This window comes from Sebastes fasciatus, chromosome 10 (genome assembly GCF_043250625.1).
Source record: "Sebastes fasciatus isolate fSebFas1 chromosome 10, fSebFas1.pri, whole genome shotgun sequence".
In the NCBI taxonomy this organism is placed as follows: Eukaryota; Metazoa; Chordata; class Actinopteri; order Perciformes; family Sebastidae; genus Sebastes; species Sebastes fasciatus.
The window spans coordinates 19,210,891-19,228,601 of NC_133804.1; the positions used below are offsets into that span (position 1 = coordinate 19,210,891).

At 42.3% G+C, this 17,711-nt stretch overlaps 1 protein-coding gene across 5 annotated transcripts; it reads right to left on the reverse strand.

The window, feature by feature from the left end:
• Positions 1-59: 59 nt before the first annotated feature.
• On the reverse strand, positions 60-17,323 carry kdm2ab (lysine (K)-specific demethylase 2Ab). 5 transcript variants are annotated; one of them, XM_074648728.1, is made up of 23 exons: positions 17,106-17,323; positions 16,239-16,279; positions 14,191-14,329; positions 13,820-13,898; positions 13,609-13,655; positions 12,983-13,161; positions 11,923-12,029; positions 11,636-11,729; positions 11,230-11,383; positions 10,714-10,829; positions 9,085-9,211; positions 8,669-8,967; positions 8,481-8,558; positions 7,634-7,885; positions 6,880-7,008; positions 6,653-6,733; positions 6,263-6,487; positions 5,214-5,243; positions 3,837-4,963; positions 3,160-3,323; positions 2,501-2,647; positions 2,133-2,348; positions 60-1,577 (listed from the first exon to the last, which is right to left on the reverse strand). In XM_074648728.1, exons 2-23 carry the CDS (start codon positions 16,272-16,274, stop codon positions 1,396-1,398), a joined length of 4,008 nt encoding a protein of 1,335 aa, XP_074504829.1. In that variant the 5' UTR covers positions 16,275-16,279; positions 17,106-17,323; the 3' UTR covers positions 60-1,395. The 5 variants fall into 5 exon arrangements, with proteins under 5 accessions (XP_074504829.1, XP_074504828.1, XP_074504827.1 ...); XM_074648727.1 differs by having other exon boundaries at positions 3,160-3,338; XM_074648726.1 differs by having other exon boundaries at positions 13,609-13,700; positions 17,106-17,312.
• Positions 17,324-17,711: the final 388 nt, after the last annotated feature.

Genomic DNA, 17,711 nt, shown 5'->3' on the forward strand with positions numbered 1-17,711 from the left:
ATACTTATTGTGTAATTTACTTGATGCACCCCTCTCCCACTTTTTCAGTGACAATATTGTTTATCTTTTTTTTTTATTTTTCTTGAAAAATAACACATAACATAAAGTGGAAAAAGGCTTCTGAAAATAATTACAATGCTACAGGACTTTTTTTTCGATAAGAGGAAAGCACATTTACACCAAAGTATATATATTTATATACTTATATTCATTTTTGAAGGGATATGGCCAGTAGAGCAGTCTGGAAGTGAGACCTTTTTGATACAGAACCACTACACTTTTAAGCTAACAAAGAAAATGAGCAACCCCCAGCCACCCCAAAACAAAAATCGTACATTGAATTGGACAAGGTCGTGAAATTCAGTGAAAAGTAGATACTCACATTTTTCATCCATGAAAAGAAAAAAGGTGTATCAAAGAGGGGTGGGGAGCAGTTTCAACTAGAATATTAAAATTTTGCTCTAAATGTCTCTGTACAAAAACAAAGCAAAAGTTTGGAAATAATAGCACCTGAAGTCTAACGGTTGTTTGAAAATGCACCATTTATCTGACACCTAACCCTGGGTTTACCCCCAACACTTAATGCAACCTGCCCTTTGTTGGGGTGAGGTGTTGACATGTCGATTGCCTTCTCACACTATCTTTTTACTCTTTTATACAACCACATCCACTCAATGTCCATGTAACGCATGTAAAGTCACTCACTTTATAAGAAGTCATGATGTTAAAGACCTGTCACCTTTAGTCGTCTTTGAAAATAAAACTCAACAGATAGTTGTGCATAAAGCAGACGCCGTCAAACTTCTAAACATTTGCTCTCTTGAATCTGACAAAAATAGCTTTCTAGAGCACCCAAATGTAGCGGATATTAAATGAGTTAAAATGATAAATCAGATGATAAAATAAGACTTTATGGGGATCACTCAAACATAACAATGCACCCCAAATATGAAACTCAAAGTCTTTCTCGAGGCAGGAGTTTGTAATGAGAGTCAAGATCGGCGTCTGTCCAAAGAAGAGTTGAGCACTTGGTTATCCAAAGGATGTGCAGTCTAATAGAGATAATTAATTGCCCATGTTCTCCCACTTCTGGATAAAAAGACATTTTGCACCCACATTATGTCCCAAAAGAACTGAAAAAAAGAAAGCCGAGTCTCCTTTTAGGGTACACAGGGAAAATGATAAAACGCTGAAAAGAAACATTGTTTGAGCTGTGACAACCCCTTTCACCAACACCAGTTTAGACCCGACCCCACCCCACCCCTCCTTTAACGTGATATAGGTGCATGTGAACTACCCCTTCCTGTTTGCGTCCTTTGTGTCACTCAGATTCACATCAGAATCCGCTCTGTTGCCTTTGCACCTTAAATCACCTCTGCGGTCAGAGGCAGGCGCTTAGGATATCCTCTGGATCAGTTTTTCATCCGATAGGCAGTAGAGCGTGTTGACGGACAGCTCGGAGATGAAGGACTCGCAGGCCTTGCGGGAGACGCCTTTACAGCCTCGCAGGTCGAGCAGTGAGATGCAGGCGAGGCGGCGGAGATACTTGAGACACGTGTCAGTCAGTTTACTGCAACCTGGGAAAGAAATAAGTGCACAGACACATCAATACTAGTGAAATAAAAAAAACGCTGTGTGTGTGCTAGAAATGTAAGAAAATATCGATGCACATAAGTATCGTGATATTATGTTTTGCGATACTATAATGATTCTCCAAAACACTATATTGATTTTGAATTAACCTCTTAAAAATCGGATAACCTGTCGGAGGACCTGGGTGCTATTGAGTCTTTCGGAGGTTGTAGCGGGTTCAATTTTAAAGCTAGAGTGAAGATACTGATCTCATATGAAACTAAGAAACCTAAAAAATCCATTGGTACCAACTCGACTTGCATGTCATACTTGCTTGTCGTGAAGGAGGCTAAATAACACTCCAAAGTTATGCTACATTTTGGCGAGGAAATGAGTTTTTCTAAAATTTGATTTGAAATAATCGCAATATATCTCAATATATTGAATCGTTACCCCTGTATCATGATACGTATCGTATCGCCACATTCTTGCCTATACACAGCCCTAGTGTGTCGATGTTCATTCTTCCTAAAAATTAGCTATCCCCATCAAACGCTCACCTCCCAGGTTGAGCTCTGTGAGCGTGTTTCGCGTGGACGAGCCCACTGCAGTCAGCAGGTTGATGGAGTGGTCGGTGAGGCTGTTGCAGTGGGAGAGGTCCAGTTTTGTTAAATGGGGCATGTGGCGGATCACCAGGCGCAGAGTGGAGTCGCTGATGTCCAGGCCTGCTAGTCGCAAACACTGCATTGTCCGCAACTGACTGCGATTGTCACAACCTGGAACAGAGGAGTTATTTGGTCAAATATATTTTGTGATAAAGAATTTGATGAGGAAAAGAGTAAAATGGAAGTAAAATCTGAAGAAAGGCGAAGGGTATAAAGTAGGGAAACATAAGATGCAAGAGTTTCTGTGGCTACTCTTTCCTCACCTGGAGGTGTGACGAGATCCCTGATCTGAGAGTCTTTGACCCCGTCTGCATACCGCAGGTCCAGAGAACGGAGGAGAGGGCAACCAGAGGAGCAGAGAGCTGAAATAGATAACCAGGAACAACCTGCCACCATCAGATCCTTCAGCCCTGCAAAATCAAGACAAGATTTAAAAATAGTGTGTTTAATGTACGTGTTGGAGCACACAACTGATTAGTGGAAACATGAGTAATTCAGAATTCATTTGCAAACCATGAGATTTATAAAACTCCAAAATGTTAGTGTTCATTTTGGGTCTTTTCATACATGACAACATATAGACATATAGACTAACATTAATTAATTTTTTTTTTTTTTTTTTTTTAACTTTACTCCCTTGATACTTAAAAAAAAATTGGTTTTAATATTCATCCGTTTAAAGTGATCAATTTGACCTTGACAGACGTGATCAATATAAGCGGTTTCCACTGAACATAAATCAATCTCTACTTTATTTGTTGTATTATTCTTGTTATTTATGTATTTATTCATGTGATTCTTTTGTTTCATGGTGTGTTATTTATTTACATATATAGCATTGACCAAATTGGAATTCAATACAGACTGTGTGAAAGAAAGAAAGAAAGAAAGAAAGAGAGAGAGAGAGTTTTAGTTTACGTACCAGGCAGGCGGCCAACAAGCCAGTTGAGCTGTTTTTTAGAGATGTTGGTCCAAGAGAGATCGAGCGTGACCGGCTGTCTCTTTATGATGCCTGTTAGGGCCTGAGGAGTAACGGTGCGTTTGATGCTCAGGTCAATCCACGCCCAAAGCCGCTTGTCTAAACACCTACGAACAAGCACACTGATAAAGAACACATCCATTCATAGTCATCTATTTGAAGGGCGATATGACTTACTGACACTACATGAATAAACACTGTCTCACTCTTGAGTTTGCAATAGAAAAGATATTTAAAAAAATGAGGGATGGGTTTTGATTGCATTTTATGAAATTGAAATCCACTCAAATCCAAGTCCTATGCAATCCCTTTCAACATCTGCAAGAATCTGAAGGCAAACATAACTACAAATCAAAGATGTCTAATCACCTACAGTTTGTAATGACAGCCTACTTAAAGTTCAAAACCTGAAAACGAGATGAGCATGAAAAGCCTCTGACCTATACTGTACGATTCCATTGTTCTTTGTTCATAAAAAAAAAGTCATAGGTTTGATAAAGGATTTGTTAGCATCAGAGCTTAACGAATACACATATTTTGCCTGTCAGGAACAGGATACCAAATGGAGCTGGTTATTAAAACCCATCGCTAATAAAAACATATCTGCTAGGAGGTCTTACCATTTGTACCAGTTCTTGCAGACCGCCATGCAGACGCAGAGATCTGCTCGACTTAAGTAACGGAAGACGGATACCCACACCTCCCTCTCGCAGCCTGGCCCGCTGCCACCGTTCTCCCTGTCTGCCTCGCTGCCTCCTTCCTGCAGGGCAGACAGAGGGATGCGGAGATGGGGAAGCTCGGAGGTTGAAGAAGAGGAGGCGCCATTGCTCAGTTTAGCCGGCCTGCTCGGCCTGTTTTTTTTAGCGTCCTCCAGCCTCTCTGGGTGTGAGGCGCGAGTGTCTGTGTGTCTACTACGAGTGTGTGGAGGTGCGTGCTTATTGGAGTGTTGATCAGGACAGGGGGTGCGATTTCTAATGGGGGGTCTGGCGAGGACTCTGGTCTGGTTGTGCATTGTGGAAGTGGCAGTTTGAGGGGCGATAGCTTCTAATTTGGGGACAATGGCTGACGGGTCCCGCTTGGCTCTGGTTGGCCTTTGGAGTGTCACTTTATATGAGCCATCTTTGCCCCCCGTTGCACTGTCCTGCTCCATCTCCTCCTGTTCTTCCTCCTCCGCACCGTTTTGGTTGGCCACCTCGCTCGCTTCCTCTTCTCTCTCTTTGGCTGCCCGTCCTCCTCGCCTTGACTGTGGCTGGTTCTCTTTATCCAATCCCCTCCCACTGTTCTGCCCTCTCTCCTCTTCCTCGCTGCTGCTGCTGCTGCTGCTGCTGCTGCTGCTGCTGCTGTTGCTGTTGCTGTTGCTGTTGGTACTGCTGCTGCTGCTGTCCTCGCTCTCCGCCAACTCTACATGGCTTCTACCACCTCTGATTCCTCTTCCTGCTCCTCCTCCTCGCAGCCTCACCCCTCTCCCCCTCCCTCTGCGGGACTCTCCTCTGGGCTCAAGTACCAGACCAAGGGAAGACTGCTGCTGCTGCTGCTGCTGCTGCTGCTGCTGCTGCTGCTGCTGCTGCTGCTGCTGCTGCTGCTGCTGGAAAGACCCAGTCCCGCCTGGAGCGCTGTGGTAAGAGGAGCCACTCGCCCAGCTGGAGCCTCGGCCTCTGCCCTGAGATAGTCTGCTGGTTGGAGAGCGCAGCCGGGACAGCACCCTGGAGCGCAGCAGCCTGGGAGAACGCTCTAGAGACGACTGCTTCTGTTGGGAGGGAAAGAGCAAAAAGGATGGCAAGTGAGAACAAGATATTGCATGAAAGAAGTTTCATAACTGACTACTGCATCACAGCTACATAATGTTGAATTACACAGCGTTACCGTAAAAACATCTTCATGGTTGATATGCATCTTTGACAAACCAAACTGTTTGGATGAAACTACCTCCTGGAATAATAATACTACATGCAATGAAATGCAATATGCAAAATTACAGAAATACTTGCTCTGCTTACCGTTAAGATTTTGCTGCGCTCTAGTTTTATCTGCAATAAACAGAAAAGGGGTTGGGGAATGAGATCAATGTCAAATAGAGAGATAAAAACACACACAGACAAGTTTTTAATCTACTATTTTAAGTCTGAGGAGGTGACAAAAATCTTATCTGTGGCATCTGCCAAACAAGTTTCAGGGCAACACTTTAAAGGAACAGTGTGCAACGTTTCGGGGGATCCATTAGCAGAAATGGAATATAATATTCATAACTATGTTTTCACTGGTTTATAATCACCTGAAACTAAGAATCGCTGTGTTTTCGTTAGCTTAGAATGAACCCTTAATATCTACATAGGGAGCGGGTCCTCTTCACAGAGTCCACCATGTTGCTCCGCCACGTTTCTATAGTAGCCCAGAACGGACAAACCAAACACCTAGAGAGAGCCTTTCATGTTTTTACGTTACCTAAAAGCCACCGTAGCTCTCCTACACGCACGTGATACCGCGGTAACGTGAGCCGCAGAGTGCAAAACCGTGGTACCGTCAGCCGCCATCTGACTTCCGTTGCTCCTAAAGTAGCGTTGTCATGGTAATGATGGCATCTGCGCGAGGCGAACGGTGTTACCACAGTTTTGCCCTCGGCGGCTAATGTTACTGCAGTCTTGGAAAGGAAGGAGCGAGTGGAGGGGTACTCAATTGGTTGCAATCTACAACCACACCACTAGATGCCGCCAATTCCTACACACTGTATCTTTAAGATCTTGACAAATATAGATCAAATCAATGTCAAAACAGAGAAAAATAGGGCTCTCTGTGTACATTTCCTACTCTTGGGCCAGCTGAATTTCCAGTGCATCAACAAATTTAAGGCTTCTAAAACTGAAAGGAAAACTTGAGAACTGGAGAATCACTAATCAAAAACATATTTGGAAATGCAGACATGCTGAATTGTCCAAATGCTTTAAATCAACACATTTCCCCAAGGTGCAGGAAGAAGTTATTTGTCACTACTTGCTTTTGATCATTAAAACATTGGTAAATTCAAGAAATGCATTTAAATCTACTTTACCCTCTTCTTAAGTCTGAGCTCCAGTGCATTTGCTCTTTTGCGGTTCTGTTGATGCTGCAGTAACAGTTTCTGAGAAGGTGGAGGTGCTGTGGGTCGGGATGAGGATCTGCTACGCGTCCCTCGTCTCACCCCGTCACCTACACCAATGCCTTCCCGGTAGGCGAGCTTGGACGGTGGCAAGGAGGCAGAGTCCTCCGACTCTTCACTTTCCTCATCGCTGGAAGACTGGTGTGGGAAGGTGGGGAAGAGATGGTTGGTGGGGTTGAAGAAGAAAGTATAAGTATGAACATCAAACTTTGCCCAGAAAGGGAAAGGAAAAGTGTTCTTGAGACTGAATGAACTTGACTGAAACAGAGTGGAAGTGAGAGTGAGAGGATATGTGTTTCGTACCTCGGAGTCTTTGTCTTGGTAACATTTAGGACATTCCCAGCAGCTGGGCAAATCCTCATTGATCTTCCCCTCACCAGGTTCCTGAAACAGCAAACAGTTAAAAGTTTGAAACAACAACTACCGAATATGTCCTACACATGCAGCTTTGTAGGCAGCAAAACAAACCGTGCAATAATTGAGTAATGTATTCAGTTTAAATAGCCTTCACTATTTCTGAAGAAGAATACCTTAATGCATTGACGATGGACAATCTGCGAGCAGACAGAGCACTCCATGAGTGAGTGAGTGCTCGGATTTGATTCATCCGATTCCCCTTCTCCACATATGGCACATCGCGCTGTGTTCGGTAAGGCAGGCTGGAGGAACAAATAAACATGATTTACACTAGGAGTAAAATAATATGGACATTTTAGATCGGATACTGATACAAATTATTGTGAATTACAATTCACCCTTCGCTAACCCTTGGTTATTGTTGCAAGGCCTGTCAAGCTTTCGAATCAGACCCTCCCCTCTAAACTTCAGCTGTTGGACTTGCAGGTTTCATACACACATCGCTGAAAGCTTGACAGGCCTCCTGCGCCTAGTTACGTTTGCTAATGTAGAATTGGACAGTGGCTGTTCTGGGGAGCGGCTTAGCGAAAGGTCAATTCTGAAAACAAATATATTATGTATAACCAGAAGCCACTGTGAAGTATTGCAGATTTTTATGCGATAGTATTGACATTCTGTGTTTATCCAAGCAGAGGGCTGAGCAAAACAAGGCATTTGTTATACTTGATTATTCTCAGACAATCTCCCATTTTAGAATGAAGAGTTCTGAAGTTGTAAAAAAAATTTAAACAGCATTACGTTTGACATCAGTAATTTTGAGTTACCGGGCCGACACTTTCTCCTAGTGTACACTGTGCTTACATGTACAGATGGGCAGCATTATTTGGTTCTACACATACAACGACAACAACGGGTATGACGACTCACCGTTATACACCGTCTCATGAGGCAGCCCTTCTTCATGCGTCCAGGCCCACCGAACTTCCTCATGTCGTGGCAGTACGCGCAGGTGCCGCACTCCTTCCTGCAGCAGCCGGCACAGCGCTTGCACCTCACTCGTCTGCGCCTCAAGGCAGAGATGGAGTAGCGTTTGACCCTCTGACCCAGAGACTTGTCGCGGGTGGGGCGAGGACGGTAAATGATTGGGGGAGGAGGGGTGGGGGGCTGGTACCATGACGGCTGTATAAGGAACATCAGCAGGAAAGGCAAAGAAAAAGTGGGTTAGAGTTGTGTACAGCTTCGGGACTTGTTTGATGAGTCTGAATGAAGGGCATAATCATTTCTAACAATTTATACGAATAAAATATTTTGAAACATTTTTAAAGTAATCAAGTAGCATCTAAGTAAAAAAAACTAGGGCTGCAGCTATCGATTATTTCAGTAATCGAGTAACCGATTATTCCATCGACTGATTGAGTAATCTGATAAGAAATATTTTAGCTTTATCAAAGAGTAATAGTAAATACAAAAGAGAAAATAAGACAGATCTCTTAAAACAAACTACTTGGTTTCCTTTTTAGAAAAATCAATACTTTCATTTCTTAAATTGCATTGATTTTTAGTAATTGAGTTACTCGAGGAATATTCCCGCCCAAAAAAACTACGTATATTTTATCTTACCTACACGGACAGTGTATTTTATTATCAATTATACAGTAAGTGAAGAAGATTAAAACTAACTGAAGCACTAATTCTAAATACACTCACAAACATATGTATGTTGCTATGTACTCCAAGTTAGCTGGAAGTGTGTAATATTGTGTTCTCTACTCACCCTTTCAGGCCACTTGACAATGGGCTCTCCAGTGTAGGACAGCTTGGGGTTATCATTGGCATGCTCCTTCAGAAGAGTCTGGAAGTGGAGAAGAGAAAAGCAGTAGTAAGACAAATATATGTGGACTTGTACCATGGCAAAGTATCATAAAAACAGTAGTAGCCAGTACGAGTGAGTTCAAGGCCCACCCTCATGTCTTCGAGCAGGGCTGCGGGATTCATGATGCCTTCAGGGACACACTTTTTCTGGTCTGGCAGCTCCTCCAACTTCCCCAAGAGGTTCCACAGTCCCTCCAGCTCAAAGGGAGTCAGCATGTGCTGAGGTGTGATAACTTGAGGTGTGATAACTTGAGCTGCCCCTTCTTTTTCTTCTTTGACTTCTTCTTCTTCCTTGATCTTGACCTCTGTGATTTCAGTGTCACTGACAACTCCATTGGAGGTGTCATTCTTGGTGTGGTCATTGTTTTCAAGGTCAGCCTGGGTCAGTCCTGAAAAGACAGTGGACATGACATTTATGTTCATGATGGATTAATTTATAGGGTCTGTGTGAAAATGAGAAAATAAAATGAGGACAGAAATGTTTTCTTGTCTTCATCCATCCTCACCTATGCCTAGGGAGTATTTTTGGAACTCAGGAGTGAGGTGGGAGATGTTGGTCTGACAGTAAAGGTATCTCTCCAGGACGTACCAGCACATCTCAAAGTAGAACGGGTAGCGAAACTTTGCTGGCACCTAGTGGAGGAGGACAGAAACAGATTAGGAAAAATATTGCTTAATCATTTTTGCATCAAGTTTCGTCAAATACGACAGATAAAATATAATATATACTGTGTTGGTTTAAGTTAAGTGCTTCATACACAAAATCATAACTTCTGCTTCTTTGAACTGCTCTTAAGCAGCTCTGAATTTGGCACAACTTTGTTGTGGTTTGCACTTCTGCTTAGGAGGCGTTGGGGAAAATATCATGTGGCTGCGGTGGCTAGACACCGGATACACCTGCACACAGCTGATCATCTATAGCTGAGCAGTGACGGTGATTAAAAAGTGTGTGGTAGCTGAGCACAACCAACTTGTGTTAGAGCAAAATTCATAAGAAATATTTGTGTTGTCTTCAAAAGAACTGTTATGTTTGCTGGAGAGTCTTGATTTTGTGTTACTGCATGAGTCTAACTTTTGTATCCTGTCATTGCACCAAAGAAGTGGGAGGCAAACATGGTAATGTATGATTACTTAAACAAATGGTTCCCAACCTGGGGGTCCCGACCCTCAGTAGGGGTCGCCAAAGCTTCATGAGGACTTCATGATTTTAAGGGGTGTAAGACAACTTTTTTAAAGTGGCCTATATCTCAGCATTTCATTCATTTCTGTGAAGAAAACTACATTAAATTGTTATTTTTAAACACTGAATTTGTCAAAAAAAGAAGCCCATTAAGTATGTATAATTGTTAAACTTAAAAAGAATACATAATACAGACTGAGAATTCTATTAAAACCCATATCTGATGCAATATTCAAAGGAAATCTGCTCAAAATTCATCCAAATTGCTCATTTTACACAAACTTCTTTTAGTTATTGTGTTCACTATTTGAGTTAACTGTTCAGTTTATCAGTTGTTCTGTACAGTTATTGTTTTGCATTGAATATAATATGAAATATCCATAATATATGTCACTTAGTCAGGGGTCGTTGGTTTATTCAATGATAGAAAAGGGATTCCTTAAGGAAAATGGTTGGGAACCACATCTTAAATTTCATTATATGACTACTCAGATACGAATGCACCAATCTGATACTCCTCATCAGTATCAACAACCATACAGACCTTAATTTGGTGGATTGGGTATCAAACATGACATGACCAATCCACATTAAATACAGTTTCTTCGTGAGTGTCAGTGTTTTCACTATCAGTTAAATTAATTCAGTCACAGTTACTTACTCTAATTAGTCTGATGAGTTCTACTTAGTGAGGTATACGGATTTTAAATTTGAGAAAAGCAGAGCACTGGTAATGGTATCAGATTGCAACTCAGTATCGGCAGATACCCTGAGTTTATGTGTCATGTTGTTGAGAAATGATTCTGTCACCAGTGTTTTTCTATTAGACAAAATAAGACTCCGAATCATGTCTTGCATAATTACAAAATCTAAAGTAATCATCAATGTGTGTGAAGAGGACAGTTATATTTCAACAGCAGGAAAAGGTCTACAGTGAATGTGGGGTGCTGCTCACCCGTGTGCGATCCTCGATGCTGTAGATGTTGAGCTGCATGGGGATGTTAAAGCTGTGGAGGAAATTCCCTCCGAACACCAACGTGTCCTCAGGGGTGTACACAGCATGAATCCACCCTACAACATACAAGACACAGGATGAGGCCTTTCCTATTTCCGAGTTTGTACCTCCTCAATTCCTTTTCTCTGCTCCTCTCCTCGCGTCTTAGTCCCTCCCACCTGAGATGCGAGCAGAGGAGGCGAGGAAGAGATGTGAGGAGAGAGGAAACAAGGAAATATGTTTTTAGAGAAATGAGACGTCCTTTCCTCTGAAAGATGGAACGCTGAGATCAGTTTCTGGGTCACAAGCCAGAGGATCGTGGAGCGAGGAGGCACAACGAGGAGGCACAAAATCGGGAAATGGGAAGCAGTAGGATGATTTATGTATGTAGTGGTCGAGTGTGTGTGTGTGTGTGTGTGTGTGTGTGTGTGTTTTTTATAGGACTGTATGTGTTGCTGTCGTATTACAGTAACATACCTGATGGGATTATGAAGGTATTGCCTTGCTTGAGCTCTATCCTCTGACAGTCAAAACACTTGTCCCCCAAGAAGATGTCTCCTTGTTTTCCTGATAAAACCCAGTTCTCGTACATCTCCAGGTTCTGTGGTGTGGGTGGGATCAGCCAGAACACCTGCAGGGGTCACAGGTAAAAGGTCATGTATATTGTCTGAAGTCAACAAATACATGAAGATGTGTCCATGGCACTAATGTGCATTTATGGGACGTTAACAGAAAGTTGAAAAGCAAGATAAAGTGTTAGCTTACGGTCACATTTACTTTTATTCTGACAGCATGAGTGAAAAAAACTGTCTGTCCCTCATTACGACTAAGTTTCCACCGGCTAAAATCTAGGATTCTCGTGTGGTGTGACACCCAGACTGACCTTTCCTCCTCGCAGGATGTGGTACCACACTGAAGTGCCTCCAAAGTCAATGTGGAAATCTGTGAAGCAGCCCTGCACACTCATGAGACAGTACCTGAGAGAGATGGAGGACGGATGGAAAACACAATGTGGATTTTAGATAAAAACAGGATAAAAGATTGAAATGCAAAGGAAGAAAACAGGCATTAAGACACTTAGTATCACTGATGCAGGAGATGTGATCAGTATTGTATCTTAACTATAGCACAGCAAATGTTATACGTTTCAGAGGTCTCAGTTTTACTCACTTCTGTACTTTGGGATAATGCATGTCTATGATGGCATTAGTGGAGTCTCTCTGTCTCTCCTTGAGATGGCGGGGCCACATGTTGTCCACCCAGTCTATAAGGTCCACCTGGACAATTAGGAGAAGAAAATACATACCTTCAAATTGTCTGCACCAAACCCAAGACTGTCTATGATAACTGACACCACTTTATGTATGTATTAGGGATGCCAATTTTGATTTTTTCTTCTAACTAATAACCAACCCTTGTTAACCGATTACTAACCGTTAACCGACAAGATTAATGCGTTGCATGCAGAGGTGCGCCAGCTGCAGTGTATGTACAAAACAGACAACCGAGTCCCCTGTTCAACTGTCCGGGAGAGTTCGCAGCCACGGTGCTGCGTGTATTGTCGCGGACAAATGCAGCCACTTTCCCAGTAAGTCTCCATCGCACTATTTAGTTTAGCTGCGAGGTTGTCAGCTGTGTGTCAGCCCGGGGTAACATCAGCGAGTGTCCGACAAAATGTGTGTGTTTGGTTTGTGCTTCGTTCACAGATGTAGCGTTGCTTGTGGCTTCATGCTCGCCGTTGTCACACACACATACGGTCTGTCGACGCAGCGTAACGTTAGCGAGTGTCCGACAGTGTGTGTACAGTTTATTTGTCGGTGAATAAATGCTACAACTCCTCAGCTCAAGACCTAAGCCAGACCGGCTCAGACTGTCTTAAGGTGTGCTGATAAGGTGGACCAGCTTTTCTCCTTAAAGTGACAAGAAGCTCCTCCGAGATTTGCTCAGCTTTTTAATTCATTTTTAATATTTCTTTTAACCATTTAACCGATATCTGTAAAAATTCTTAATGTTGGTGAAACGTTTAATTATTAACATCCCTAGTATGTAGACAAAATGCCAAAGCTCTATAGCATCAAAGCAGCAGACAAATGATTAGGATAACTAGCCTGTCTTTCTTAACTGCCAGATAATACAGGTATGTATCAGTAAGAATTATGAAATGACATTATCAACGTGTACATCTGGGTTGTTGTAAAACCCTGACGTGTAAAACTGTGTGCATTCTCACCGAAGCCGGACGTTTGACCAGATTCTCCAGCCTGGTATGGCTGAACTCCAGGCTGATAACGTTGTAGAGTTTTTCTCTTTCTGATGGTGGCGTGTCATAGTAGCGTCGCCACTGAGCCATCGACATCTCGATTCCCTTCTGGGTGTTCACGTCCATCACGTCTACAATGCGTCGACTACCTGTAAGAGAATTGAAAGGAGTTCAACAGCTGAGACCACCGTAATTAAATCCAAATTGTCCTCAAATACACTCAATATTCATTGGCATTGTGTGTAATACCTATTATTTCTGATTAAACTGCCCTGGTTTGGAGGTCAATATTGATATTTGGGGTTTAAAAAAAATCCAATATTAACTGTTTTTAACATGAACAATCAATCAATCTCGATACATATCTCTTATTTTTTGTTTATTTATTTTTTAAATTGTGATAGATATATACTGAGATACACACAGGACATTTTACAGTTGAAAGAGCTAGTTTAGCAATTTCTTGTATTTAATTGGTCAGCACATTCACTGATACCGATGCATCTGGAATAAGATAATATTGTCATATGAGTCTAGCATTTTGTGCACAAAAAGCAATTCCATTTACTCTGAAAGGGCAAAAAACTGAAACTTACCAACAAACAACTTGACATCACTCACACTGAAATCACGGTCTGGCATTCTGCAAGAGAGAGGTAATTCCTTGTAGTTTTTTACATTTTTGTATCTCCAGACACAGACAAGTGAACAGGTTTATTAGCATTTGCATTGAAATAATTTAAAACCAAGCTAGAAACAAAATTAGTATGTGTTTAGAAAAAAAAGAGTAAAAGAAAAGAGACTGACTGTATGCCAAGGCCATCAGCTGTCTCAAAGATAATGGGGTCCCTGAGCCCTTCCCTCTGGATGTACTCAAATGTGAAATCTGGAAAGGAGACACACACAGTGACAGTTATCAGAAACAGTTATCAAAAAACACACACTTGCATTGAGTAGATAGATAACCCAAAATTACAACAACAAAACTTAAATTAACCAATATGAGTTGGCAGATACACTTGAATCTGATCAACACAGAGTTCAATTTGTTTGTAGTATAAAGCAACACAGCACGTAGAACAACTGTTAGCCTTAATTATCTTTACATGACATCAGATATATTCAGGTATGGTTTAATTGAAATTATGTTCCAAAAATCTCCCAGTGAAACCGCTCACCTTTACCCTCCATGTGTTTGATCAAGTCAGAGTTAAATCTGACGCACTTCAACTTCTCGTCCAGGTCGAACATACGTTTCCCTTCGATTTCATCATCTGAGATTCCATCGTCCTGGTAGCGGCGTCGCGTCCCTGTACGCTGAGGACAAAAGACAGTTTCTGTTAACCTCTATGTCAGACATTAAACATATGATTCGCAGTGAAAGAGGACAGGATGAAAGGGCTGGAATAACTGGCAGTGAGAAAAATGGGATGTTTTACTGCACTAAAGATATTTCAGTGCCAAGACAAAGCTGGGTTATAGTAGCCTGTCAGACAGACAGCAATGCTGTTGTCAAGATCACATATTTAAAAAGTTACATAATAAGAAAGATTTAAAGGAACAGTGTGTAGAATCTGGCAGTATCTAGTGGTGAGGTTGCGGATTACATCTTCTCCAGTGTGCAAAGCGTGGATTGTTACGGTGGCCGATGCAAAAATATGAATGGCACTCTCTAGAGACAGTTGTTGTAAGAGTAGAGTGCTTAGAGAGTGTGTGTGTGTGTACGTGGGACGTGAGTGGTGAAGCAAGACAAAGAGTGGCGGCGACAGGAGTGAGTAACGTTATCGACTCCGGCCCAAGCAGGAAAAGTTAACAGTGTTTGGTTTGTCCATTCTGAGCTACTGTAGAAACATGGCGGTGCAATATGGCAGACTCCGTGTAGAGGACCCGCTCCCTATGTAGATATAAACAGCTCATTCTAAGGTAATGAAAACACGATTCTTATTTTCAGGTGATTATACACTAAAGAAAACATACTTATTAATATTATATTCCATTTCTGCCAAATAGATCCCTCTACATATTGATCCTTTAAGGGATATGCTTGGGAGAAATCCATGAAAGCAGCAACTACTATCATATCATTACTGGTATGAAAAACTAGTGACTGGTTCTGATAAACGATCAAAAGCAAGCACATTTGAATCTAGCATAGATGCAAAAAGCCAAGAACCCTCTGCAACATTGCTTAATGTATTTTTAAAATGAGTCTAATTGCTAAGATATGAGGTGACGCCCAGGAGAGCTGTCCCTAATATCTCTGTGGTAAAAATGAGCTAAAATTAGTGATAAAACTAATGCTTTCACCAATCACAATAAATAAATCCAAGCAGATCAGTCAGCCAGATACCAAATCAGTTCATGTGAGAACCAAACAATACAGCATAACAAAAGCAGGGGTTAATCTTCCACAAACTGCTCCCCCCCTTTTCTCCCCTCCTGCCATTCACCCTATGCAGCACTGCTTGGCTAGACAGATGGATAAAGCACAACACCCCCGCTCTCAGATCTCCCCAACCCCCATACCACAAATGTGGTATTATCTAAACTCTGATACGCCTCACTTTAATAACCAAGAGCACTGCACAGTAGCTATTAATTTGCAACTAAAAATTAATATTATGAAAGCAAACCCACACCACTGTTGTTTTAAAATAAAGTCATAAAAATGACAAAGGGAATCAATTAATTTTAATTAAGCAACAATTTATTGGGTGGTTTTTATTAATCTTTGGTGTGTTCAACAACTTATGCATGCTTTCTAAACACTAAATCAACAATAAGGTTTATTACATACAGTATATATATTAAGAAATGTGTCCTTTGATTGCCCCAACCACTAGGATCAATAATATGTATCTGGGTGCACACTGGGAAGTTCGAAAGCACCGAGTTAATTACTTTACAACCAGGGGTTAAGATTGTAAACAAGGTCACAGCACAATTGCTGTGAGGTTAGACAGTGAACTTGACCTCCTCTTGACCCCCAGACTCTTTAGACAGGTTCATTACTGTTGTTATTATTGGGGTGGAAACACAACACAGAAAGGACCATGGACACAATGTGCCAAAAGAAAGTGGCCAACCAAATACACTGATGTTCACTCACTGGGGTGCTTCGTGTGTACTAAAACAAAGCTTAACATCACACACACAGGTTGGGTGAAAAACATAGTAAACATAAAGCCAGAGTTCCGGGAAGCTAACAGTTTGTTAAGTTACTCACCAGGCGTTTGCTGTAGCGGGTATGAGGGTCCTCCATAATCTCTACAAGACAAACAAAGCGTTACATTATACACACTAAACAGTCAATGCAATGTTTCAGTGTGTTTAAACAGTCTGTCAAACAGAAACACAAACATCTCTCTCTGAGTGCAGCTAGCCATGCTAACGTTGTGTTTAGCTTTAGCCAGCGAGCTAACGTTAGCAACACAAAACATTTACGTTGAGCTCGCGTCACTGTGGAGAAGACAAGCTACCTTTAAACAGGAACACCCTGCACCGATGTGTCCATTTACTGACGGGATTTAACTCAAGTTACCGGATAACGTCAACTAGCTCAGCTGACTATCCCCTTTAGTAACGGCTAACCGTTGACGCTAGGCTAACCGTTAGTTGACGCTAGGCTAACCGTTAGTTGACGCTAGGTTGACGCTAGGCTAACGTTGGTTGACGCTAGGCTAACCGTTGACGCTAGGCTAACGTTAGTTGACGCTAGGCTAACGTTAGTTGACGCTAGGCTAACGTTAGTTGACGCTAGGCTAACGTTAGTTGACGCTAGGCTAACTTGACGCTAGGCTACCTTGACGCTAGCTCTAACCGTTGACGCTAGGCTAACCGTTGACGCTAGGCTAGCCGTTGACGCTAGGCTAACTTGACGCTAGCTCTAACCGTTGACGTTAGGCTAACTTGACGCTAGGCTAACTTGACGCTAGGCTAACTTGACGCTAGGCTAACTTGACGCTAGCTCTAGCCGTTGACGCTAGGCTAACTTGACGGTAGGCTAACTTGACGCTAGCTCTAGCCGTTGACGCTAGCCGTTAGCAGACGTTAGCCTCTCTCCGGAGGTATAGTAGAGCTTCTTTCTCATTACCTCTGCGTTGTAGCTCCTCTAGTCGTAGTGGTGAACGTAATGTGTCCCAGCTAGAGCGTCTGAAGCCTCTCGGTAAAGTCCCTCTTCATGTTATGTGACAGCAGCTATGTGTAATGTTTAATGTGTTTATTATTGTGAGATAAAGTTAGAACGATCGGTGCTTCGAGCCGCCATTTTCAGCTGGTGAGAACACACACACACACACACAGTAACCATGAAGCGCTCAGGACCCGCCTCCGTATTTACCTCCCTGCTGCTGGAGAGCACCATAGAGACGCTCCCATTGGACACAGCAGGTGCTCTTTAAACAGGATTACAATATGTTAATGTAAGAGTGTGCTTGGTTTGTGTTACCCGGTTAGACGGCTGAATGGTGGGGTTCTTCTGCATCAAGCTGTAACTCCAGTAATGGAGGAGATATTCCCTTTATAGGCCCCTAGGTCAGAGGTCAGCAACCTGCGGCTCTTCAGCTCCTCTCCAGTGGCTCCCTGTGGATTTATAAACATGGAAATGAATAACTGTTTTTTGTTTACTTTTTCATTTTTATTTATCATTGTTGTAGGTCTACGGTACGACGGTACGACGGTACGACGGAGTGTTAGGGCC

Bases quoted from the DNA above. Each gene is read 5' to 3' on its own strand.
- kdm2ab (XM_074648723.1), bottom strand. From the start codon at position 16,274: ATGGAGGACCCTCATACCCGCTACAGCAAACGCCTG. The intron at 11,730-11,922 runs GTGAGTAAAACT...CATCTCTCTCAG, and splicing joins CATTATCCCAAAGTACAGAA to GTACTGTCTCATGAGTGTGC. The intron at 11,384-11,635 runs GTCAGTCTGGGT...TGACCCCTGCAG, and splicing joins ACATCCTGCGAGGAGGAAAG to GTGTTCTGGCTGATCCCACC.